Source organism: Dothidotthia symphoricarpi (assembly GCF_010015815.1).
Source record: "Dothidotthia symphoricarpi CBS 119687 unplaced genomic scaffold P153scaffold_28, whole genome shotgun sequence".
Classification (NCBI taxonomy): Eukaryota; Fungi; Ascomycota; class Dothideomycetes; order Pleosporales; family Dothidotthiaceae; genus Dothidotthia; species Dothidotthia symphoricarpi.
Window position 1 is genome coordinate 201,620 of NW_022985035.1, and position 24,507 is coordinate 226,126.

At 48.5% G+C, this 24,507-nt stretch overlaps 8 protein-coding genes across 8 annotated transcripts; 4 read left to right on the plus strand and 4 right to left on the minus strand.

The window, feature by feature from the left end:
• Nucleotides 1–2,679: 2,679 nt before the first annotated feature.
• P153DRAFT_401805 (uncharacterized protein) lies at nt 2,680–3,765 on the minus strand (the record flags this gene model as incomplete). The annotated part of the gene is made up of 3 exons (XM_033671942.1): nt 2,680–3,303; nt 3,604–3,639; nt 3,696–3,765. 3 exons carry the CDS (start codon nt 3,763–3,765, stop codon nt 2,819–2,821), a joined length of 591 nt encoding a protein of 196 aa, XP_033518048.1. The 3' UTR covers nt 2,680–2,818.
• Nucleotides 3,766–4,083: 318 nt separating this feature from the next.
• Nucleotides 4,084–7,182, plus strand: P153DRAFT_391384 (uncharacterized protein; the record flags this gene model as incomplete). Its single annotated transcript, XM_033671055.1, has 2 exons — nt 4,084–4,189; nt 6,983–7,182. The coding sequence occupies 2 exons, from the start codon at nt 4,084–4,086 to the stop codon at nt 7,180–7,182; spliced, it is 306 nt and encodes a 101-aa protein (XP_033518049.1).
• A 1,512-nt stretch (nt 7,183–8,694) lies between these two features.
• Nucleotides 8,695–9,354, plus strand: P153DRAFT_361890 (uncharacterized protein; the record flags this gene model as incomplete). The annotated part of the gene is made up of 3 exons (XM_033667036.1): nt 8,695–8,948; nt 9,000–9,144; nt 9,175–9,354. The coding sequence occupies 3 exons, from the start codon at nt 8,695–8,697 to the stop codon at nt 9,352–9,354; spliced, it is 579 nt and encodes a 192-aa protein (XP_033518050.1).
• Nucleotides 9,355–11,780: 2,426 nt separating this feature from the next.
• Nucleotides 11,781–12,879, minus strand: P153DRAFT_391387 (uncharacterized protein; the record flags this gene model as incomplete). The annotated part of the gene is made up of 3 exons (XM_033671056.1): nt 11,781–11,876; nt 11,985–12,602; nt 12,703–12,879. The coding sequence occupies 3 exons, from the start codon at nt 12,877–12,879 to the stop codon at nt 11,781–11,783; spliced, it is 891 nt and encodes a 296-aa protein (XP_033518051.1).
• A 248-nt stretch (nt 12,880–13,127) lies between these two features.
• P153DRAFT_148830 (uncharacterized protein) lies at nt 13,128–15,221 on the minus strand. The gene is made up of 2 exons (XM_033662186.1): nt 15,109–15,221; nt 13,128–15,054 (listed from the first exon to the last, which is right to left on the minus strand). Exon 2 carries the CDS (start codon nt 15,042–15,044, stop codon nt 13,212–13,214), a length of 1,833 nt encoding a protein of 610 aa, XP_033518052.1. The 5' UTR covers nt 15,045–15,054; nt 15,109–15,221; the 3' UTR covers nt 13,128–13,211.
• Nucleotides 15,222–17,321: 2,100 nt separating this feature from the next.
• P153DRAFT_435814 (uncharacterized protein) lies at nt 17,322–17,998 on the plus strand (the record flags this gene model as incomplete). The annotated part of the gene is made up of 2 exons (XM_033673182.1): nt 17,322–17,343; nt 17,454–17,998. 2 exons carry the CDS (start codon nt 17,322–17,324, stop codon nt 17,996–17,998), a joined length of 567 nt encoding a protein of 188 aa, XP_033518053.1.
• Nucleotides 17,999–20,250: 2,252 nt separating this feature from the next.
• Nucleotides 20,251–21,907, minus strand: P153DRAFT_328070 (kinase-like protein). The gene is made up of 2 exons (XM_033665345.1): nt 20,998–21,907; nt 20,251–20,948 (listed from the first exon to the last, which is right to left on the minus strand). The coding sequence occupies exons 1-2, from the start codon at nt 21,889–21,891 to the stop codon at nt 20,289–20,291; spliced, it is 1,554 nt and encodes a 517-aa protein (XP_033518054.1). The 5' UTR covers nt 21,892–21,907; the 3' UTR covers nt 20,251–20,288.
• A 120-nt stretch (nt 21,908–22,027) lies between these two features.
• Nucleotides 22,028–23,092, plus strand: P153DRAFT_371545 (uncharacterized protein). Its single transcript, XM_033669280.1, has one exon. The coding sequence runs from the start codon at nt 22,051–22,053 to the stop codon at nt 22,882–22,884; it is 834 nt and encodes a 277-aa protein (XP_033518055.1). The 5' UTR covers nt 22,028–22,050; the 3' UTR covers nt 22,885–23,092.
• The last annotated feature ends 1,415 nt before the right edge of the window (nt 23,093–24,507 follow it).

The window sequence follows — 24,507 nt, forward strand, 5'->3', positions numbered from 1 at the left end:
GGTACGTCTCTGGGTCGGTAAACTATCGGCCCATGTTCTCTTCTTGATTTATAAACTCTGCTCAAAAGCTTCTTCCGCGCTTCCCAGCTAGATTCTCGGGTCGGGCGCGTTGCAGGAGACCTGGTAATGTAAGCATGTGCGGATATCTTTGTATGAAAGTGATGCATGTAAATATAGTTAAGTTATGTATACAAAACCACATCTTGTCCCTTGTTGCACTGCTGTATGCCTTTATTGCTTAATCCTCGTGCATCCTGCTTTTGCGTTACCTTTGCGCCTATTGTCGCAGATTCCCAGTCCGAGAAAGGGTTTTGCGTCACGATTGTGATCTAATCTTTTTTACCTAACTACAAAATGATTATGAGACTGTGTCTACGCCAATCATTTTACGCTTTCCTGGATTCCACGCACTACTTCGACGCCCTATTCGCGATGTAGCGATGTCTCGGTGATTCTTTGTGTGGACAGGCAAATTGAGCGCGTCATAGCCCGGTTCCCAGTTTGGCGGGTAAACAGAGACCTTCGCCTAAGAAGTTGTGACAACTATAGAAGTTCATCACAGTTTGGTCATGTTTTCCCAGGATGAACTTTCTCCTAACACTCCTTGTTGGTACATAACGAGGTCGTGCCGATATTCCACTCCATGTTACAAGTAATGCTCTCATGCCGTCTTTGCGCTTCCTGACCTCGATGTTACAGTTTGCGCGGATCGTGGCGGTTTGCGTAGGTTCTCCTCCTTGTTTGCACATCCCCATCTTCCTTCTTTGTGCGGCCACCTCAAGCTCTGCTCCGCAATGTTTTCGCCATCTTATACAGGAATTAGCGATTGGACGGGTTGCGATGGGTCGTGTGTCGTGGCGACAGTGCAGAAACGCAGCAATATTCGTCCGCGGGCTGCTGCGCTGGCGAGAGGTCTATTTCAGCACTATGTTCGCCAGCTTCTCATCATGGACTACATATCTGACTATGTCACGATGAGGTTCTGAACGCGAGCGTTAGCAGTGATTCTTGTCTACAGGCTGCTATGCGTAACAGTTGCATTGAACATGTCTATCATCTCAAACACCCCCAGGCTCCAGTTTCCCTTTCCATGCATGTTTCACAGCTCTGCCGAGCGCCATGCGTTGAAATCTTGTGTGTACTGCTCACAAGTTGTCTAAGCAAACATGCGGCTTCAAAGCAACATTTCCGCCGTGCGATTGTCTTGCACTTGTTGTGCGAAGCGACACCAAGCGTATCCATCATGGGATGTTGATCGTATTCTTGACAAGTGAGTAGAGCGGAGATAGGGCAGGACACATTCTATCTGCGCGCGTCTGATTTTAGATCGGTTGTTCTGCTGCGCGATTATCCCGCAACCACTGTGTAGCGCAGTCTCCGAGTGTGCGGCCTTTTTTCGTTTGCCTGCGGCGTCTTGGATGATGTGGACCAGGGTCGGCACACTTGTGTTCCGACCAGCACACTCAACCCCATACGACTCTACCATTATAATCGTTCCATATGTGTTCTACAGATTATTTGCATCATCCTGAATCTGCTTTGGAGAAAGCGAGTAGATATACGAGTGATTAAATTCACGGGGCGGCAAAGGCTTCGTGCTGTTCAGCTAGATTGGTGGACCTTAATTGTGATGAGAGTCTAGTTCGGATTGTAAACACCACATTCGATTACACACGACTCGACAAGAGATTACACATCACGCACATCAAGATTCCTGCACTTTCTTGCTTGTGTATCTCCCGTCTCTTTGTTAACGAGTTGTGCCTTGTTGTATGGATGCAGTCATGCTTCTAGCCGTGGGCTCAGCGCTCGCGGATGGATCGTGTCGGTGTCCATATTCGTGGTAGTGGAGTCTTTGCGTTGTGAGAAAAGCATGTTCAGGCAGCACAGCACTTGGATGTGCGGCGTCACTTGCCTTTGAAGAACTTTGCCTGCGACGTGCAGTGTGCAGAACGAGCTGGGATGTGCCCACTCAACTGCCGACTACTACACCAGGCCTTGAAGAGATGTTCTCGCCGGCAATGATTCCTCGACCGATGTGCCGCGAGATATGTGACGTGTATAGTCCCCTTAGAACGGCAGGCTAGAACCCAGACGAGCGCGTGAAGCGGACGCGCGGGCAGCCACAGTGTGTAAGATGCCAAGGCAACGAGCAAGCTGCGCCAGACATGACAGAAGTATCATGAAGCGTTGGCAGATCTGCGAGGTCATGCTATATACATGTTTCAAAACTTCACGTATTCCAGGAATACGTAGCAGTTTTGGTAGTAGCAACAAGGCGTTGTGCTGGTGCGCCACGTGAACGAGATGTGGGACGCGGGAAGCCTAGAGGTTTACGCATGCAGTTATTGTTGTGCGCGCGATCGTGAGAAGGACGATGAGCACGCGTTACACGTTGTAGCCGTGTTTCCCAATTCCACAACTTCAAAAGAGAGCAGTGTCGACGGAATCCAAAGGCTTCACAAGTAGCAAACAAAACCGACCAGAGACGGCAGAAGTGGCGCGACGCATCTGTAGTCGCTGGTACACGATTTATATTTCCATATAAAGGAGTGCAGCAACGCGTGTCTCTTGTCATGGCCGAGTTCTCACTTCCAAGCGTCTGGGGAAAGCGCAGGGGCTTCAAGGGCAAGAATAAGGCATCGAGGTCGTTCAGGAACGTCAACAAGATGCAGGACACCTAGGATATCGATACGCGCGGAAGCAAAGCCTTGATGCAGCACTGCAGAATGTAGGCGTCTTTATCTTGACAGCGGCTGGGATCGAGACAAGGCGCAACGGCGCAGGGGCTGTAAGCATACTACCTACATGCATCATTCTAGTTGTATGGCAAATTCAAGCGGTAGCTCGCGCGTTTTGCGGCTCGCCGTATATTCCACATGCTGGATTCAAGGCAGGAGATAAGGGCGTGTATTCTGCGTGCAGGCAGGATTCGTGTTGGGAGTGTAGCGTCTTGGGCACGTGTAGTTCGGCGGCGTTGGGTGAAACGAATAAGGAAATGCGGGTGCGCTACAATGGCGGCATTGTGGAGGTGCAGCGAGCTGAGGTGCTGGATGAAGCCGGGCAGAAAGCGGAGGATTCTGATAGGTTGCGACGCAAGGAGGTTAACAGGATTTGCGTCCGTGTGTGGAGCGTCGAGCGTCGAGCGTCGTGCATGGAATGGAAATGGGTGAGCGCTTATGTGACTCGGAGAAACGCCGGCTGAACTTCGGTACAAATCGGGATAGTGGAGATTCCTTGTCAGAGTGAAGTCGGTGAAGCAAAATTGAAGTGCCGGTGTTAGGACATTGAGGCAATACACCACTGTGGTGTAGTAAAGTGCACTTAATGGTAAACTGCCACAGATGTGGCGAGGAACGGTACAACGGAATCGAATGATACGCTCAAAAGTTGGGCAGACGTTACTGCTGCAAATCTAAGCGATCGTGGATCTTGAACATCAGACAGCATTCCCTAGACGTAATGTGTTCATTATGAATGCTGTGAAAAAGTCTTCCCAACTTACTGGAAGAGCTATAGCTCCCGATGCTTCTGTATATAATGATGTATACTTAAAGTTCACTCTGCTCGTTTGTTGATCAATTTCAGTGTTGGTAAGCATACGTTTAAGCGTTTGGGTGCCATAATGCGAGAAGCGATCTTTGAGGCAGTTGCGTTAGTTGAAGTATTCAGCCAGAGAAATGCAATTCACTTACTCGCAGGCTGCTCAACTTCGATCTCTGAGGAGTTGAAATAACTCTCATTCTCAACCCCAACGTCCGCCATAGTGAGACCGAGAGAGCATTCGCTGCCTAAGACATCCATGTAGACACAAATTGGGAACGTCGAATTATAGACCAAAGCGACACACGAATAACGGCGCGTGCAAGAAATTGTGAGATGTAGCAGTGGATTGAATAAAAAAACTGATCAGCAAAGTCGTAGTGCGAGACTTCACAAGAAGTGGAAGTAGCGAACTCACCCGCCAAGAATGTGGTTCCCGAAGTGGTGGTATGAATTTAGGGTTGAAGAAGGCGCAAACCTACTCTGACTTCTTCAACTAGATTGTCCTCACGACCAGGCCAAATCCGCCCTTGTGCTCCTATGGCAGGCCATTCTACCGCACTATCGGAAGTTCCTACGTGGGAATCAGTAGTCTCTGATATCCTATTCATCGTCTTCATTTGGATCGAGCTCCAGAGGCCAAAAGGTTCGTGGTAGTCTATACTTGGAATCTGAGGATCTTGGCCATGGCGGTGAATCAACGGATTCATCAATACCGTGTTGACCACCTTCTTGGAGACCTACCCTGATCGAATACATTCATCATTGAAGCTTGCACCTGCATCTACCCTGACGATTATCATCTACCCCGTCTGGTCAGGTCGACGGAGACGATAGTACAGCTGCGTTTCTGCATTGCGGTATCACCAAATCTCACACTGGATCACCAAAGAAGCTTCGGCAATGTTGAGCCCCTCACCTCCTGGACTACTGAAGAGGAACAGTAAAACAGAGTGGTTCTTTATAATCTTGGACATCTCGAGATTCCACTGCCTTAGTTTGTCAGGCGGTCTGCCATTGTAATTAGGCCCCTCGACTAGAAAGTAATAGTGCGATGTAGGCCCAATCAAATCGTGAAACTTCAGATATTGTGATGAGGTACGAATCCTACCGTCTGGAAACTGTTGTCGCAAGCATTGGTAGATCCGAGTGATCTTGGGCTGATTCAAGAAGGAGATCCGGATGTGCTTCCGGATGTTCAAGCCGGTTTTTACGCTTGCTTCCGGGAAATTCTTGGTCAAGTGCGGCGACAGCCCGTTATAGAACATCGACGTCGTTGCGGCTCAGAATGTATGTGGCGTCGTTTCCGTCGTTGCGCTCTCAGATTCAATTTCTGAGGCCTCCAGGATGTTTAACCTCAGACCTTCATCGTCCGAATCGTTCAACTTGCCGTTTTCATCGATGAATTCGTTGTCTTCATTGATAGCAGCTTGCGGGCGATACCTTGGGTGCAACAAGACCAGACGCAGCTGAACGCGGATCCTATGCTGAAAAACAGAAAGCAAATCCCCCTTCTTCTCCATTTCAGAGCCCTTGTTTCTTTGCCTCACTTTCCTTCTTCTTCTTTCTCTCCTCGTTGCTGATCACTAGTTGTGCCCTGGTATACTTTTCGTAATGTTTGAACACATCCACTCCTTCCTCTGAAAGCTCAAAGGTTGCTTTGTAGTAGTTAGCCTTTTACAACTGTAGTACAGTTGCGGGTCGGGCTGTTGTAAATCGGAGGAGAAATCGCTGTGAAATTTGTAGTCTCACTCGCTCCGGCTTCTGAAGAACAAAACTCTTCATAACTATACAAGGCAATCAGTCAATTGAACGCTGCCATAGATTCAAGTGATTGCAACTTAATAAAGGATATAGCTGCTGCACATTATACCACCCGTTGTGTGGGAAGGTTCCGGAGAATAGAGCCGTAGTTTTGGCCGGAATCGCTTCGACCGCTTTGTAGCGTGCTGAGTTCATGTTTCTAATCCAATGGGCTTCGTCGAGTATCAGTCGTTCCATAGGTTAGCGTTGCTGACGCTACAAGTCTGAGTTTAGGGCTGAGTTTGGGCGTTTTTATCCCGTCTTTCCATTCTCGAAATCTCTTGTACCGCAGTACGTGTTTTCCACGCACTTACATGATACTATTACGATACCTTATCCCATCCCAAACAACTGGTGTGCTGCTATCCTGCTGTCAGAGAGTATCGTTACTCGTAAGCTCTCTTGCTAGTTCAGTGTCAGCATAAAACCAAAGTGCTTGATGAGAATTACAAACCTTGGTGAAAGCCCGCCTCAATTTCTTGGGCCGTTGTCAACATATTGTCTTGGGTGCTACAACTACGCAGGATCCAGGAATTGGCTGGGCCAATTCCATTATAAGAAAGCGCCAATGATGCCTTTCCTACCCCCATTTCGTTGCTGCAATGACAAAGCTTAAACGGGGTATTTTTACAGCTGCAATGTCCTCGTGAGGTTCTTTTTGCTTGCCAAGTATGTACCTTGAGTCGAAGATCCTTAACCGCTACGGATTGTGTGTTGTACAAATCTCACTGAGCAGATTAGCCAGAATTGTGAATAACAAGATGACAGAAGATAATAGGCGACTTACAATACCATATTCCTATATCTCTTTGTGATATTGTTCGACGTGTATAGAAAATGAGTTATCGATAATGTAGGTCTGGCTCTTGGATGGTTCCGCCGTCTTGTTTTCCAGATCTTTCCCCATCCGTTTCCTGTGGGTCTTTTGCTTTCCTATCTTCGTTGTCGTTGTTGTTAGACTGGTCTGATTCAAGGACCCGGGCTTAGCAACTCTTACCCTCTCCTCTTCCTCGGTGCCCAGAAGACATGATCCAGGCTTTATTAGACCTCGAACCAGTAATGGCGCTCGATGATCCGTTGGCGCAAAGCTACATTGTTTGTTCTTGCTATGTCTTCTTCGACGTTGCTCCTCTGCGACGATCCGTTTATACGGTCTTTTGGGGAGATTCATAGTGTTCGTGAAGGATATATCGCTTGGGTAGATGGTGGTGGGGGTGGTGATGGGGGCGATGGGTGAGAGACAAGGCTGATATTTACGAAACAAGCAAATGTCATGGCCGCCGAATTGTCCACTTCAGCATTTCCTGATATTTACTTTGAACTGAACCTCTTTTTGAATTTCATATATTATCTTGAACCATTCTGAAATCCTCCACATCTTCCTCACTTCCGAGTTCCGTGTCATAAACTTAAACCTCTGCAGCACCACACCAATATCTCAGCACTAGCATACCGTTTCGCTTACAATGACCAAATGCAAAGCGACAGGTAGTCTTTTGACCATTAGCAAGGATCGGCTTCGGGGTCTTGGGTTGGTAAAGGCAGCCTACAGAAGTCAAAAGGAGCTATGTTATCGGCGATGATTATACGGGATTCGAGGGCTTCAATAACCGTAGATAGGCTGACGATGAGGAAGGGTACAAGCACCAGCTCAGAATTGATGCAGAGAGCAGTGACGACGCCTCCAACGACCCAGAAGATTGGGAAGACAACTCTGTTAATCCAGTCAGCGACTCTCAAGCCTTGGACGGGCTCGAAGACCTCAACCACAACAAGGATGATTCCAACAACCACGAAGACTCGGAGCAAAGGAAGGACCAAAGTCAGAACATCTAGAAGAATGAAGAGGCGGACGCAGACGAGGATCTTGAATTGGACGTGGATGCAAACTCCACGCCGAAGAAAGGGATAAAGGAGACTATAATTGAAAGCAAGGTGCATGTCATGAAAGAAAAGAAAATCAAGAATCAGAAAAACACAGCAGATCGCGTTCTCAGAGACGACAGGTGGGAGGAGAGTATAGTCAGAAAAGTTCACGGACATGATTCAGAAGCGGGAACCACTTCAAAGCAAATGGAAATAGTCAAGATGCCCATCGTACCCATATGACCCCTTGCCCAAATTGATGGCCTCGATCTAGGCGTGTGCTCGTCTCATTGGCTTTGCGAGTCTACCCATTGTCCGTCGGATTCTCAACTTTTCGAAGCCATGTTTATCGTCCTCAATCAAATCTCCTAATGCACCCGCAGAATAATCTTATTTACATCCAGACGCATAAAATTCTTGCGGTGGGAATGTGTCTTCGTGGAGAATGTCGTTGCGTTTATCCTCAGGATCATGTTGGTTACGTTCCTCAGGCTCAGCTTCAGGATAGATCTCCGAGAAGGTCGGCTCATTATCGCTGAAATCGATGTCCTCTCGCTTGAGGAGGTTCTGAACTTGCTTTTAAAGGGCCTTCTTGCAGGCTCTTTAAGGTTTCGACTCGTCAGAAAAGCTTGTACACTAACATTGTGTCGCCCGTGAGGTTGTTTCCCACACTTGATTGTTCTCCTTCATCTTCTTCTGCCCCATTATCACCAAATTCTGACCGATTTATGGACTCCATTCCACCTCATCTTCGATCATTGTCTGCAGCAGCCTCCTACGTGCAACATGCTTGCGCAACTTTATGGCAACTTTGTGCAAGTATTGGTTTATATCTTTCGGTTCAGTTTTCCATAGCCACTGCATTTTGCGGATGCACTGCTCGTCAAAATGCAGTTTCGCTTCAGGATGAGCGAGCAAGATCGATGAGACCTGAGTAAAGATGCTGCTTACAGTGTCAACAAACTATGCAACAGCTACACTCCAGTAGCGTGGGTCTGTCTTGCTGCGCATTCAAAAATAAGCATTGTCTACAGCGGCCGTCAACTTTGCCACATCTTCAAGATCGAGGGCCTCGAAAGCCATATTGGGCCAAAAGATTGAAGAGAAGGTTGGATCGGGCGATGTACCGTCGTAGCACAAAGACACCATATGCGGGGCATAGAGATGGAGGGGGAAATGACCAGTAGGACAAGAGAGAAGAGGGCAGACCGCACAGGCCAAAGGAGCTTGTGCTCCACACCCATATCGACAATCTCACTTTCAAAGAGCACTAAACTCTCGTGATCTGCGGGGTAATTGATTTTATTAACTACCTACCAAAACAAGTCCGTCCTAACACGAGCGCAGACAGGCAACAGAAAAAAGGATGCAGCTGCAAACGCCAATAGAGCTGCACAGAAATATCACGACAATGTCAGGTTTACTCTCAGAAATGATGCTCTGCAGTGTAACAGGCTAATCCGACGGAAGATTCAGATCATTATGTGTCAAGAGACTGTATCATCTACATTTTACAGGAACGTGCTGGCAGAACTAGCTGACAAGGCGGCTGTAGTGCGGTCCACGCTAATCTTTACACCGGAAGAGTTGACAGAGGAATCAGAACCGATCCAACAGAAAGTTTCAGTAATGGAAATGGCTCTCAATCAGAAACCTCTTGCTGATAAGGAAGCTGCAAGCACAGAGTCAAAGAAAAAGAAGAAAAACAATGAGAAACAAAATTACCTACCCAAGTCGTTTGAGCCACGCAATGGCGTTGTTGAGAACTGATTACCCCACTGTCTAAGGAATATCTTCCAACTTCTAGCCCAATACACAGGACACCGAGTCGAAGACAGAATCGAGGTACTCGAAATCGTCGATGAGATGGGTAGCAAGGACGAGGAGCATGTAGATGAGGAAGAGCACAACAAGTTGCGTGTTCTGTTCGTAGTGAGCCCATGTTCTGCACATATAACCAAGGGTACACAGACGAAGCAGTTTGTCCCACTGAAGCCGAAAGATGGTCCTTCATACATGTTCACCAATACCGCGCAGGTCATTTTTAATGTTGTGAATTTCGTGATGATACCAAAGCCAACGAGCCACAGCCCAGCTGAAATTTATGGTGCAAAAGCAGAGGATTTGGGGCATCGGCAGTAATTACAAGTCTCCGGAGATAACTGTGTACGAAGCCGCACAAGACAAAATGTCGCATCCAGTCCACGCAGTCGTGTTATTCTGCATTAAGCTGATGGTACTAACGAGCAGTCTTGCCGTGAAGAAAGAAGACTCGGTTATAAACAATATCAAACAGATGTTGGATAAGGAACGCACTGCCTGACTAGATAAGAAGCCTCTGTGGGTATGCCCACGTGAGACTCTTTATTCAAATAAGTAACACAAATATCGGAGCTCTCGATTCTGAGGACGACACCGATGATAAGGAGGCTACTCTCATAGCGCAAAATAATCAGGAAGGGGCGCAGGACGACGACGACCACGATGACTGGTTAAGTAGAACGCTTAGGTTGTGTTGGAAGAGGTGCTAAACTAATAGTCTGCGACAGCCAAGCACTTAACAGTTGATGTGAGGCGGAAGGACAGCCGGCCATATTGAGGTGCGGTGGGAGGAAGCAGTTTAAGGGTGTACTATGCAGCGTGAACTCAATTCATTGACCACGAGCAAATTGTTCAAATGGCCAGAAGTTAAGAAGAAAAGAGGTGCTTACTCTTCAACTACTTATAGACAAGTACATTCAGGTCTATGCTATACAGCGAAGAGCATAACTATAGTTACTACTATCTAAGAATAGCTCGTTTAAAGGTTTGTTGTGTCCGTTCGTAGTTGGAGGCTTGGCGTGGTGGGAGCGCATCTCACATCACCAGAACTCATGCCTGGAATAGACAGTAACACTGAAATAAGGCAACAGAATCTGCTTGTAGATACACAGCTTCTGATTACTTCGAGTACTATACATAGCACCGTCTGCAGTTGTGTCGTTGAGCGGCTGGTCGTTGGGAGCGGGCTTGGCTCCGTTACGATGAGAATTGACATACTGCGAAAGTCTGCACTGAACAAGGCAGCCAACGTCGAGGTTCTCTGAAAAAAGATTCTTTAGAATTTACAGATTCCAGAAACAGCCTTCAACAGTAACAACCACGCTGAATATCTGGGCAGGCAGTCCGTTGGGGTGTCTCAAAGAGATCCGCTGTAAAACCTCAACAACGCCGAAACTCTTTGAAACAACGCAAAGCCTAATATCCTCGCACGTTGCAGAGTAGCGCAAGACTTTACAATGTTAGAAATCTTGCTCTGTAGGGTTGCGCGGATAGTGCTGCATCTTGGTGCCGAGGGTACATATGCTAACAAACACCTACATTGCAAAACTTCATGATTATGGGCGGTACCAACTATAAAATCTTACACTGATAGGAAACACAGCACCTAAGGATTTTACTAAACTACCTCAGCAGCTACACTCTACGATGTTTGCCTTGCGCAGCAGTTCAACGAGGTAGGTGCGAAAGAGATCGCTTATAACAAACACAAATATTTCAGAACTCGACCTTAGACTGCTACACTTCAAGCATTCCAAAGCCGAGAGGTTCTAAAGAATAGCTTGACGTTCTGTGCAGGATCTTTATAACAAGTTTATCGCGCGTGCCAGGTTCATTGCGGCGAACTTCCTCGTGCTGCACAGAAACCCAACATCGCCGCAATTTACATTCCAAGGTGGTGCTTACTGTATGCCTCGGCAGCATGAGATGGATCTTTGTTCAAGGACTTGAGCAGGCTTTTCTTCCAGTCTTGTAGGCTTTTTTTCACATTCATTCGAGCAGTCAACCTTTTTTGGTTGAGTTCGACACCAGAATGAAACTACCAAAACTTACACAAGCGTGGGAAACATTGAACTTGCGTTGGTTACACAGTTTACTTGAGCAATTTGCGGAGTGTACCGCAGAAGTCAAATTTGTCAAAGTAAGCGTTGTTTAGCCCGCAGGGGTTCAGTTTCGCTGGTAAACCCCATCTTCACATAAAACCTGATACCGCTGAATAAACTTCATCAGTATAGTTCTCCCGATGGACCGGCATATAGAAATGTTCAACAAGTCTCAAAGATTCCAATGGTGTGGTCATGAATAGTTGGTACCGCTTCCCTGCATGAAGTTTTGTGGTTCCTCGCGTTCCCCAGCCCAAATCTCGTCCTCATCCCGCCTCGTTGCTTCTTCTCCTCGTGTACCAATCCCTGCAGGACAAATACATAAGAGCTGTTACATTCCAACTCACATGCTCAAATAATTCATAGCAACGACTTGGAGATTCGAAGAAAACATGCATGGTTTATTCTCCCGTACAGATCATATCAGCCGTGAGAATCCCACCCTAACTCCTAGTTCCCAAGCATGTCCCATTTGCCAGACATTCCGATTGGCTGAAAAACTCCCCGATACATGAACTATTCCCGTCCCGATGAGCCGCATGCTCGTGCATCACACGCGAAAACCCCTGCTCGCCGAATCCAGCCAGTCGGCGTTCTTCCATCTCCGCATCTCCTTCTCAGCCCCACCCGCATCCTCCTCCCTCCTCAAAGCTCAATTGCACCACGAACAACCCTCCGCCTCAACTCCGCGTGCCTTGTCCCGGCGGTGGAATCCCGAGCAGGTTGCGCAAAGCGCCGAATCTATATGCATCAGCCCTACACCAAAACAATCGCTGCAAGAACACAATACATACCGCAACAGTTCAGCACCACTGCATCCACGCAATGGTCAACCTCCAGGCGACATACAGCACACAGCGGTGCGCGCAGAACTCGAGCTCGAGCCGCATCCTGCGCGCGCCTCACAGCCCTGTCGTAAGCTTTAACAACGCGACGAGCCTTTTGCAGTTCGGTCCATCGATAGATCAGGTCAATGCGCACTCTTGAAGCGGGCACCCAGTACGGAACATGCGACGGGCGGTACGCGTACGTGGGCTTGTCGATGTAGTACCAAACGAGGTACTGCGGGCCAGCGTTGTCAGAGCGAGGGCGGAACTTTGCGATCTCCAGCTGGTTGTTCGAGTGCAGCATCGTGCTGGAGAGGTCTTGACAATGACTTGCGGACGTGGTGAATCTGGTCGACGACGTGGTTGTCGGAGAGGCGTTGATGATTACGTGTGGGCTATGAATTGCGGGCTGTGGGCGGTAAGCTGCGAGGTGAGCGTGAGCGTAGTCTTCTTGCGCGCGCAATGGCTTGAAGTAGTGTTGCGGGTTGGCTGTGCGTTCTGAGCTTCGGGGCGGGTGTGGTGTTGGAGTGAAGTGGGGTGAGTGGTTCAGCGGGCGCAATGCCGTAAGTGGTGGGCGTAGTGTAAAGGTGAAGGAGGGTTTCCGCGCAATGGCGACAACTTGGTCGGCGGGTTGTGGCGGCTACGAGATGCGAGTGCGGAGCTGCTTGTGAAGCTCACGGTGAAGGCGAGTTCGGAACCAAACGAAGTTGCTGTGAATGGCTCGGGCTGCAACTCAATACCCTGGTGAGGATGAGGCGGACGAGCTGCACTGGAGAAGCTACTGAATGAGGGATTGGATGCCTATGGGATGGGATGGGTAGTTCGATGGGCCGAAATGATGCTGCCGTCTCCGAAGGTGATTTTGATGCGGCAGTATTTCTCCTCGCCGGGCTTTTGTTTCCAATGTCTTGGTCCATGTCAGACACGGTGGGTAATAAATACATGAACTTATTCTTACGAATCGTGCGTTATTCGGGTGTCGCACACGTTGGAGCATAAAGACTTGCACTGCAGTAACTAAAAAGGCCTGATACTCTGTTGACAAGCAAGTTTGAACAGGATGGAAGAGCCTCCTATTCATCTTTGCACGTCGTGAAAATGTCTGCTCTGTATCAAGCTAAACCGCAGCTTGCCATGCTTGAGGAAATGAGGGACACAGTCGGCACAGCCTGGACGCGATGCACGAGGAAAGCATCGCATTGGGGTATCTACACCATCTCATCACCCATCTTCCCCCTCCCCTCCGTCCTTACAAAGGCCCACCTCCCGACTGTCTCGCAACTCCCTTGTTCGCGCCCGTAACCCTCGCCTTCTTGCTCTTCCCGGCACCCTCCTCGCCTGCATTCCGGGGAATAAACTCCTCCGTGCAGTCGACGATGCGTTCCAACTTAGCCACCAGCAGCGCCATCTCCTTCCGAACCTGGGCGTCTAGCTTCTGGCACCGGTCCAGCGCCTTGGTTTGCGCTGCATCGAGGGCAGCGGCCTCGTCGCGCAGGGCGTACAGGGCGTGTTTGGCGTGTGCGAGGGACTGCGCGCTGAGTGCGACTTGGGTGACTTGGGCTTCTTGTTCGAATTGGAGCTGGGTGAGGGTGGAGGCGAATGCGGCGATCGATGCATCCTGCTGTGCGCGCAGCATGGTCTTCAGAGATTCCGGCAGTGTCTCGTTGACGGGCTGCTTGAGCGTCTCCTGGGCAGCAAGCGTGGTTGCAATCTTGGCTTGGGCCTCCGCGAGCCGTCCTTCAAGCGCGCCGTGCTCGGGCTCCGCAGCGGAAACCTCCTTCTCTGCCTGCGCGATCTTCTCTTGTACGGCAAGACAATGAATTCGCGCATCGCTCTTCCTTTGTCGGGCGTGGTGCAGGGCGATGATCTCGGGGAACAGCGAAACGAGCCGGTTCATGACGGGGTCGGCGATGCCGTGCATCTCCGTGGTGGGCGGGCCGTACGACAGGACGCTCTTGAGAATCTCGGCTGTCTCGAGCAGCGAGGGCGCGGGTTCGGGCATAGCGGGTGGCTGGGAGTGGTGTCGGCGGGCGTCCATGTCAAGGACGGGCGTGTTGTGGCGAGTTGTTGGGGCAGAGTGGTGGGCCATGTCGTCGGCAAGGTCCAACTGCTCTTCGTCAGGCTCAGCGACCCCAGTACCGGTAGTATCGTGAATGGTCGAGTCTCCGAAGTCTGATATGGTGATATCCTCGTCGTACTCGACCACGTCGTTGGTGCAGCGCGGCGTCAAAGGCGAGTCGGGCAGGGTGGTGTCGTGGTCTGGGGCGGGGCTGGTCGGCGAGCTGATAGAATTTAGTGAATGACGCCGTGCGACCTCGGTCTCAGGCCGGACGCTTCTGTCGCGCGCTCTGAAGAGGACGACGGGAAGAGGGGGAAGGTGCAGGCTTTGTGCGGGGGCTTCAAACTCGTGCTTGTCGAGATAGCCAGCGAGCTCACCAGATCCGATCTCGTATTCTCCCGCAGCAATCTGCCGGAGCCGGTGAGCTTTGCGCACGACCGTGGACAGGAAGTCAGCGAAGAAGGTGGGCCAACGGCTCAGGAATGGCCGGAGGGTCGACGGGCTGGAGGCAATTCTGGCCAGTCGCTCCAGGAAGATTCTGGACGGGACCACGGGCAGGCGCAGTATGTCGATGTGGTTGAAGGCGATGGGCGGACGCAGACCTGTAGCGAGCGCCGTGGCAGCCTCGCGCTCCAGCAACGGGATCTTGGCCCGCTCAAGTGTCCACCAGAATTGAGGCCCCCAGTGTTCGGCAATGCGGAGCACGAACCTCCAGCGGTTGGTGAAGAGGATGGGCAGCGACGCGAGCGGCAGGTCGGCGAGCTGTTCAAAGGCCTGCACACTCAGCGCGTCGGTGCTGGAACCGGCGTAGACTCCGAACCAGGCAGCCTCGAGCCAGAATCTCTCGACACGCTCCTGGTCTGGCGCGGCGAGCGCGTCGAATGTGTGTGTGGCGTCGCGCGCGCTCTCGCACAGGGCGAGGAAGCTGGGAAAGGCGGTGGCGTCGCCAGCTCGGAACTCGGCGAGGGCGGCGTCGACGGCGTGGGCAACAAAGGGCTGCGCGGGGGGAGGCGATGGTGCCATGCGGTGGGCGCTGGTGGTGGTAAAGTTAGAAATCGGCAGGCGCCAAGAGAAGGACGGACAATACCTCGTTGCACGGCAGGAGCGTTGCGCATGAAGTGAGATGCGTGCGTGGTGTGAGATGCTGCTGCTCTTGGAAGGAGCGCTCGAGACGGACGGTGCAGCGCGTGAATCAAAGCGACGCGCTTCGCTGCTCAAGTCATGGCGGGGCTATGGCTGCGCTGCATCTGGCGGCAGAGAAAGTGCTGTTGACGTGAGCTGTTAGCGAGGTTGGACGCGACAGTTGGTTGAGGGACGCGAACCTGGGGTGGGGTGGGGTGTGTGGGCAAACAACACGCACAACACGCACGACACGCTCGACTCATAGATCATGGCCGGCTGTCTGATTGACGACGGTGGGCTGCTTCTTCTGCAAGGTGAAGGAGGGCAGGTGCGGATGACGCGCTGCCTGAGTGAAGAGTGTCGAGCCACGAAACCAAGATTCTCGGCTTCGCGGCACTTTCCGTGGATGGAATGACTCGCCATGGTCAGCACGTGCGCCCGTTCTTGACCAGGTTGCACGCATCAATCTCCGCTGCAGTCCACGCTGCCCATATACTTTGGGTAAGTAAGTGGGCTGGCCTGCACGACACAGATGGCCTGGGCAAGTTCTGCAAGTTGCTCTGAACTTTCACTACTCAGCCCTCACTGGCTGGCAAGCTGCACTTTTTCGACGAAACTCCAAGGGGCCGAGTGAATACCTCATTCCACCTCCAATATTTCTCAGAGACGTGACAGCGTGGAAGGTAGACCAAATGAACATAATGCAACAACCCCAGGTAGAAAAAAAAGAACAAATGGTGCGCATCTCGGGTTTGAGTGGTAACGTCATGAGCCTCACTACTTGCGTGTCGCATCACCAATCTCGTGTCGCATCACCATTTTCGCGTCACATTGCCACTCTCGCGTCGCATTGCCACTCTCGCGTCGCATTGCCAGTCCCGGGTCGCATTACCATTCCTGCTGGAAATACGCTAAGTAGCTCGTGCGCTGATAGACCTTGCCCAATTGGCCAGTCATTGAGTTGGAACGGAACACCAAAATCATAAACAAAACTTCACAACGCCACAACTCAAGCTTGAAGAGGGGCTTATCTATTCAACATCCCTTTGCACTGCTCTTAAGAGTAGGAAAACTGTATGCATGGGTCAAGGCATAGTTACTACCCTCTCAAGCTACCTTGTTCAGCGGTTGGCAAGTTTATCCCCCGTTCGTGGTATCGCGATTGCAAGACCACGAGCAAAAGCTCCACCAACGCCAGAACCCAGCCTGGGAGATGGTAGTAACTGTGCAATACCCGGGAATACGACGAGCGATAGCCTACAGACGCTGTGGTAGTATTTGGACATAGTTAAGCCCGCCCTCCTATGTCCAGCCATTTCATCATTCCAACGTCGAGCCAATGCGACCCGAATCGTCAATATCTATCATCACGACACGATACGCCGCCTACGCTCCGCGCAGCCCGCCTACACTCACAGAATACAACATACGCATTTGTTACAGAAAACTTCTTAAAAACTGCCTACCCCTACTATGCCGAGGCGCATCCTAAGTTCCCGAGCTCTCGAGCTGCCGGAGACGCCTTACCATGAAGGTGCTCGTTACATGAGTTCCGCCGCTCCGCCCGTTGTGGGCACCCTATACCAATGCGAAAAGATCTCATCCCCCATTAAGCATCGCAAAACCATCTCCTGTACGTCTCACACATCTCCTCCAAAAACAAAAGATATTCTCACGTGCGCCCAAAACGCCGATGAAAACATACCAAGTTTAACAAGGAGCCCCTCAAGGCTCCGGAAAAAAGCAGTAAGATATAATTCAAAGTGATGAATATGTGTATTCTGTCTTATTAATCTGTATCATTAGTAGGCGGTAAGAGGTAGCAGGTCTACAAGTCCTATGCGTTTTGTCAGCAACTCCCCGCCTATGAAGATCATGGGCTACACGCTCTGTGACCTTGCTATCAAGGCTACCTTAGTTATTCCGGATAACCACGACGGCATCGAGACGTTATTCAGCCTGTAGCCAAGCGTGCACGCCGACTCGTGAGAGTTCAGCGTTTCTTCACGGAGCCAGGACGGGCACTGAAACAGTTGCATAATGAGCAACGTTGGCATTAACGCGCGCTCCTGGGCAGTCGCTATATGAGACGCCGGCCATAACGCAGTGCGTTACGGGAAAGGCCTGGAACCAGGCGCTCAAGAGCATTGACTTCGACTACGGCCGTCATTCCAGGATATGCAGCACAGCTGCACTGACTGTAAGCGCTTCTACGCCGCCGCGTCGTCAGTTGTGAAGAAGACGTTGGGGCTAGTCAAGGGCGAGCTACAACCCGTTATGCACCCCGCCACTATCGACTTGTTCTTTCAGCTCATCATCGTATTGATCTATTCTGGCAAGACGGAGGACATGGACATAATACTGGTAAGGTCTATTCTAGGTCGCCGACAGACGTCCAGCTGCAGGATCCCGAGGCAAAGACTTACGTCTGGACGAATGAGCGCAGAGTTCGCTTGACCGTGAACGGAACCCACTTGGTGGGGAGCAGTGGCCAGCTGTTACTCTCTGTAGAAGGCATACGGTACATTGCCCACGAGGCCGCCGTTCCCTACAGTTTGGATGCTGTCCTTCAGGAGCAGCCCTGCATGAAGATGGACTGGAACGTAGATATTGACGCACTCATGTCAGCAAGACCAATGGAATCTGTTGGCGTCGCAGATCTGGAGAAGCCTGGCATCAAGTTTCTGGACTTTGGTGCTTCGGAACCGGCTACTCTATGCCACGATACGAAACTGATGAGCTATACGGCGATTACGGCATTGACACCTGAATTTGAACTCCCGAAAGAAACAATCGCTGGGTTTTATCACGCAACTGCTCTCTATATTGATCCTTCGCAGGCCCTAGAAAGATAGGAACTCGTAGCAAGCCAATGCGACCTCATTATTCCAAGCAATCTTACTGATGCTTTACAGTTTGTCTGATTGCTCAACTCAGATGGCCGTGTCGTGGCCGGCCAGCCTACATATTCTTTGCTCTGAGAAAACTTCTCCGTCGCGAACCTATCTAACAGCCTCGCCATCTGTACTGCTGCGGGAGATTAGAAGATATATAGCAATGATAGTGTCCACGAGAGGTTCCTAACCATTATCTATTGCAGTAAGCTGACTGAAGTCCCCAGCAAACCAGTAAAGGCAATTAACAGACTCGGACCTACGCGTCTCGTTCAATCAGCCAAGGCCAATATTGCCGCCTTGGAGAACGTAACTGTTACGTACGACGTAGACGGGCCACTGCTCCTGACGCTGGAGCCGAGCGAGCTTGCCGGGCTGCGGAACGTCGTCTCAATTCTCCTCCATGATCTGGATTACCGCGGGTCGGCTCACAGAGGGGGCCACATCAGTGCAGGCCATAACATCTTGTATCGCCCGGTCTGTGACGTCCGGGATAGACTCGCTGGATTTCATCACGCTGAACTTGTACATGAGCAGCATAACGACAGATTGTGCTGTTACTGAAATTGTCAACGCCCGAGCCCAGAAGATCCACCATGCCAAGCACAAAGAGTTGGAATACTGCGTTGCCAATGAGCTGGCGTACATCAGCCGGCTTGTGCCATATACTCGCATGATGGGACATACGGGCCGCAAAATTATACCCACAGATTTACGCTGTTTCACCAATTAGATACATTGGTGAGCGTGATGAAGGGATGGAAAGTCAAATTTTGATCCGACGAATGTGCTGACCACACCGTTCAAGTCTATGAATTTTAAGTACAAGTCTTGTTGCCCTCCGTCAACAAGATTGACGTACTCGCAATAGAGGGCACGGATACCCGAACCATACTTTAACATGAGGTTCAAGGAACTGTCGTGCAGAAAGAGACCAACGTGAAGGATATTCATGTTGATGACCGCGTTTTCAGCTTCGGTGTGGACGAACCGGCCACCTTTCAGACCGTCTCGGCGAGTATAATGCAGAAATCTGAGCAAGGCATTGTGCCAGGGAAGCTTCTGACGCTTCTACTCACTTATGCTGCCACATTGCATTGGCCAAAGACCTTGGCGAGAGTTGACTCGTCTTGATCTCACATGGCAATGGAAATGCTGGTGCCCTGTCATTGTCATCAGCAAGCAGATGAAGACACGGATCTACGTCGCGGTGCGGTCGGTAAAGGAGGTTGGCAAAGTGGCTGCAGCTTTTGTCCCGCCTGTTGAAAGTTTCATACCTCAACTCGGTTTGAGTTTGATGACTTGATCAGAAGAGCAGACTAGAGGACGCGCTGCTAATATCATCTCCAGCTCGACGTACGTATCCCCGACAGTGATGCACGAATGCTGGAGACAAATCGCAGCATTTGGTGGCTTTATTGAGGTGGGACGAAAGATGGTTGTGAAGCGAAGCATCCTTAACATCGTCTCAAAACTTCTAGAGCATACTACATAGCCTTTGGAGTTTGTGATTCGTACAAGCACAATGCGACATTGCTTTCACAGCGGATGCTTATTCGCGGTATTGGTCCCATCTGAAAGAGAAGTCTCACCAAGTTCGACAACGCTATTTCGAGCTTTGGCGTCGATTTGCGGTCAAGCTGATGATGATCGAGGATGCTGGAGGTGCGGACGGCTAGATATCACCCGTAATACCTCGGTTCCAAGCTTACCTTCGGCCTCAACAAAACTCAATTTCCAGTGCGCTGTCTCGGAGGTCTGGGCTGCACTCTAATAACATAGATAATCGAGCGCAGTGCCAAGCGATTGGCTCTTATGTCCGGGTCCGGCGTCGACATCGAGCAGACTGCTACATAAATTCACGGTCTGGAGGCCAGAGGCATCACCTGTTAGATCGTCAACGAAGAAGTTTTTGAGAAGAGCGAGTACTAGCAGTAAGGCAGGCCGCTGAGGCGGATCCAGTGCAAAACTGCTGACCAATCGCTGCTACTGCGCTCCACCTGCTATCCGTCTGCATTGAGTATGCATGGTGTTAGGAGCGCTTATCACCAGTCACCTTCATCTACTATTAGGCACTACGGCCGACGACTCACCTACACAGTAGACCAAGGTCCGTCTGCGCAGGTTTATATACATTACGGCTGTCGGAATGCGCTGTCGCATTGAGGTAGCCTGCTTATCACCCAGCGGCCTGGGCCAGACAACGGGCACTTGAATAGAGAAATAAATAGATTTAGCTAAGCATCTATAGTTATGAAGTTCTCACCTTCTTGCGTTCAGATAACGTCGTAACTTCAGAAATTTTTTCTGCTTTCACAAAAGCAGATCTTATTGCTTTTGCAGCATCTTTCGCGGGCATGCGTAGAGTCGGATTGGCATCCAACATGCTCTTACAACACATGGCCATCACACTCCCTATAGCATCTAGCTTCCAATAGTACCCTTCAAGCATGGACCCAACTTCAACACGTTGCCGCGTAACCTCACCAGTAAGAAGCTCATGCCCTACAAGTCCGCAAGCCCAATAATCTACCGTGGGATCGTGTGTCAATCCTTTCTTTTGCTCGGGCGCAAGATGTGGGACTGTGCCGGGCGAATCATACATGATTTCAGACTTGTCGGAGAGGCAGCCAAAGTCGCAGATCAAGGCTTCGGGTGGATCGAAGCTGCGGATCAGAATGTTGACAGGTTGGATATCGCGGTGGCACAGGCCGTGATCATGGAGGAATGCAACACCGTCAAGTAGTTTACAAAAAAAGAGTTCGAGACGAGAGACTGGTAGAGAGGTCCAGTTCGTGATAATGGAGCGAAACGTCGCGTTGAGAAGGGGTGAGAAGATAATGTATTCATCCGTGATGTCACCTTGAGTGTCAGGATCCCAGTTTCCACCCAGTATTGTTTTGATCCTAGCCTTTGCGGATTAGTACAGGTATAATAGGTAGATCGAATGTTGCTCTTACAATTTCTACTTGACTTCGACACGGATTGTGACGAATCTCAAAGGGTACTGCGATACTTGGATGCGAAAGCCTGGATACAACTCTGGCCATGGCCACCTCGTGTTCCACCTGAGACGCATTGAAGCGCGTCTTGACGAGCTGCTTGGCTGCTGCTAGCCGCCCATCCGCCGCATGGGTTACCGTAAACACAGTGCCATATGTCCCCTTCGAGATGGGGTATTGCACAACCCAGTCACCGAATCGTGAGTCGAACTCACGCGGCGTAGGCAGAATGAAGGGGTTCTCGTCCGTCAGAGCCAGTTTATAGAAAGCCTTCAGTTCAAGCTGGAAGCCATTCTCGGCATCTGCATCGCGGACCACATAATGCAGCGTAAATGCACATTCACCCAACGTGATGGTGCTTCGGAAAGGAATTGGGCGCCGATCATTTGCAAAATCATCACCATTGATGGTACATGGCTTCCCTCTGGCATTATCCGCAATCAGAAAGAACCCCGCTGCTCCCTTGACAAAGTTGAATCGTGCATGTATACCAGCAACCCGATCGCTTTTAGCGGTTCCACACAGCAGGAGATCCACGCCACGTTTTGGTAAACTGTCGCGCCCGGTACCAATGCGCCAGCCCAGTTTAGGAAACTCTGGCAATGCGTCTAACGAAAGAACGAAGCATGTGGTTTCTTCGTTGCGGAATGCTGTCTTGCCAAGAAAGTTGGTGTGAAATTGGGAACCTTGAGTACGTGTTCGTTCCATGGCCTCGCGGGCGGGACGGTTTGTAGGGATCAGCCTCGCAAAGACATAGGGCGCCGTGTCACGGTCGGATGAGCCAGGCGTATCTGGCTCGGTGGTGCTGCCTCTATCATAATAATCGTCACTAGGAAGTACATTTGCAGTCATGATCTGAACGTCGACGAGGCGGCAGGCGCAATTCATGATCGCGGGGTTGATTGCGGCCTTGGCACCGCTGAAACCCGCCAAGGTTGATGGCGCAAGCCCGAGCGCGCGCGCGTGATGACATCTTCCTCACCCTTAAGGACCGGAGCCACGACCACCGATATGGATTTTCTGGCTCAACTCGACGAGCGGCTCCTTGAGACACCGAAGTTGAGAAGCCGACTTGCTCCGTATATCGAGGCTCACTTGCTGTTCCAGCGTGATTACCATACTCCCTCACCCACGCCCACGCCTCCGTCCTCGCCTGGACTCGAAACCTCGATCATCGCCGCCTCAAAACAGGCGCTATCACCAACATTTTCGCCTTATTCGCGCCCACTGAAACGTAAGCGCGTAAGCGTTGATAAAGGCGATAGGACGGTTGCGTTGCCGAAGCAGGCGCGGATGTCAAACGCGCACAAATGCTCAATCCAGCCTTGCACGCCCACAGCCATCGCAATGCCCTCGCCGTCGACATGTCCAGCGTCGCCGCACCCATCCCAGCGAGGAGCTTTGATTGAGGAATACAACACAGATGCTTGTAGTACTAGCATAGCATCTGCAGCAAAAAAGCACGCGTTGGAACAATGGCCAATAGTTATAGTTGGAAAATATACTTTGAGGAGAACTGCTGCACGGGCACAGCGAGAAGGACTGCTGCACGGGCACAGCGAGAAGGACTGCTGCACGGGCACAGCAAGAAGGACTACTGCACGGGCACAGCGAGAAGGACTGCTGCACGGGTACAGCGAAAAGAACTACTGCACAGGCACAGCAAGAAGGACTGCTGCACAGGCACAGCGAAAAGAACTACTGTACAGGCACAGCGAAAAGAACTACTACACAGGCACAGCGAGAAGGACTACTGCACGGGCACAGCAAGAAGGACTGCTATACAGGCATAGCGAGAAGGACTACTGCACGGGCACAGCAAGAAGGACTGCTATACAGGCATAGCGAGAAGGACTACTGCACAGGCATAGCAAAAAGGATTACTATACAGGTATAGTAAGAAGAACTACTACACAGGTATAGTAAAAAGGTATAAAATAGTTAATAACTTAATAGAGAACCTCTTAAATATATAATAGATAATAGATAAAATAAATATTACTTATAAATAACTAAGTATATTAAAGTTAAAAATATAATAGTTATATTATTTTAAAATAGAGCTATATATAGTAGTTAGAGTAGATATTAATATAAAACTTTAATATTAAAATTCTATCTTAATATTAGTTTTTAATTACCTATAAGTTACTAATTCTAATATTAAAGTTTATAATTACCTATAAGTTACTATCTCTAATATAAAAGTTTATAATTACTTATATATTACTATTTCTAATATTAAAGTTTATAATTACTTATATATTACTATTTCTAATATTAAAGTTTATAATTACTTATAAATTACTATTTCTAATATTAAAGTTTATAATTAACTATAAGTTTCTATTTTAAATATAAAGTTATAATTACCTATAAGTTACTATTTTTAATATTAAAGTTTATAATTACCTATATATTACTAATTCTAACGTTAAAGTTTATAATTACCTATAAATTACTATCTTTAATATTAAAGTTTATATTTATATATATATTACTATTTCTATTATTAAAGTTTATTATTAACTATAAGTTCTTATTTTAAATTTAAAGTTATAATTTATTATAGATTATTATTTCTAATCTTAAAGTTTATATTTTACTATAAATTACTATATTAAGCACTAAAGTTATACTTAACTATAAGTTACTATTTAAAGTCTTAAAGTTAAGCTTATTTATTATTATACCTCTTTAGGTTATAAATATCTCTAAGATTTAGTAGAATATATTAAAAATTAAAATATAAATTAAAGTCTAATAGTAATAATATTATAATTAAAACTTAGATTTATAATACTATACTACTACTATTATATATATTATACTCTATAGTATATATAGAAAAGGTATAAGGTTATATAGTAAAGTAATAATCTAAGTAAAAGAGTTAAGTTAAGGTTAGAAATTATATAAATTTTATATAAAGTATAGCTCTTATTTAATATTTTCTATAACCTAAGAAAGTTTACTTCTTTTAAAGTAGAATATAGTAGTCTACTAAAGTTTTCTATATTCTAAAAAATTTACTTTCTTTAGAGTAAAATATAGTAGTCTACTAGAGTTTTTTATAACTTAAAAAAGTCTACTTTCTCTAAAGTAAAGAATAGTAGACTACTAAAGTTTTTTATAACCTAAAAAAGTCTACTCTTTTTAGAGTAAAATATAGTAAACTACTAAGGTTTTTTATAACCTAAAAAAGTTTACTTTTTATAGAATAGAATATAGTAAACTACTAAGAATTTCTATTTTAGAAGTAAGTTTACTTTTCTTAAAGTAAAGTACTATAATTAATTTATTATATATAGTAAAAGAAGTGTTACTAAATATATATATATAGATAAAGGTATAAATAAATAATAACTAATAATTACTTAAGTAAAAACTATTATACTTCTTTAGGTTATAGATACCTCTAAAATTTAGTAGGATATAGCAAAAATTAAAATATAAAGAGAGGTCTAG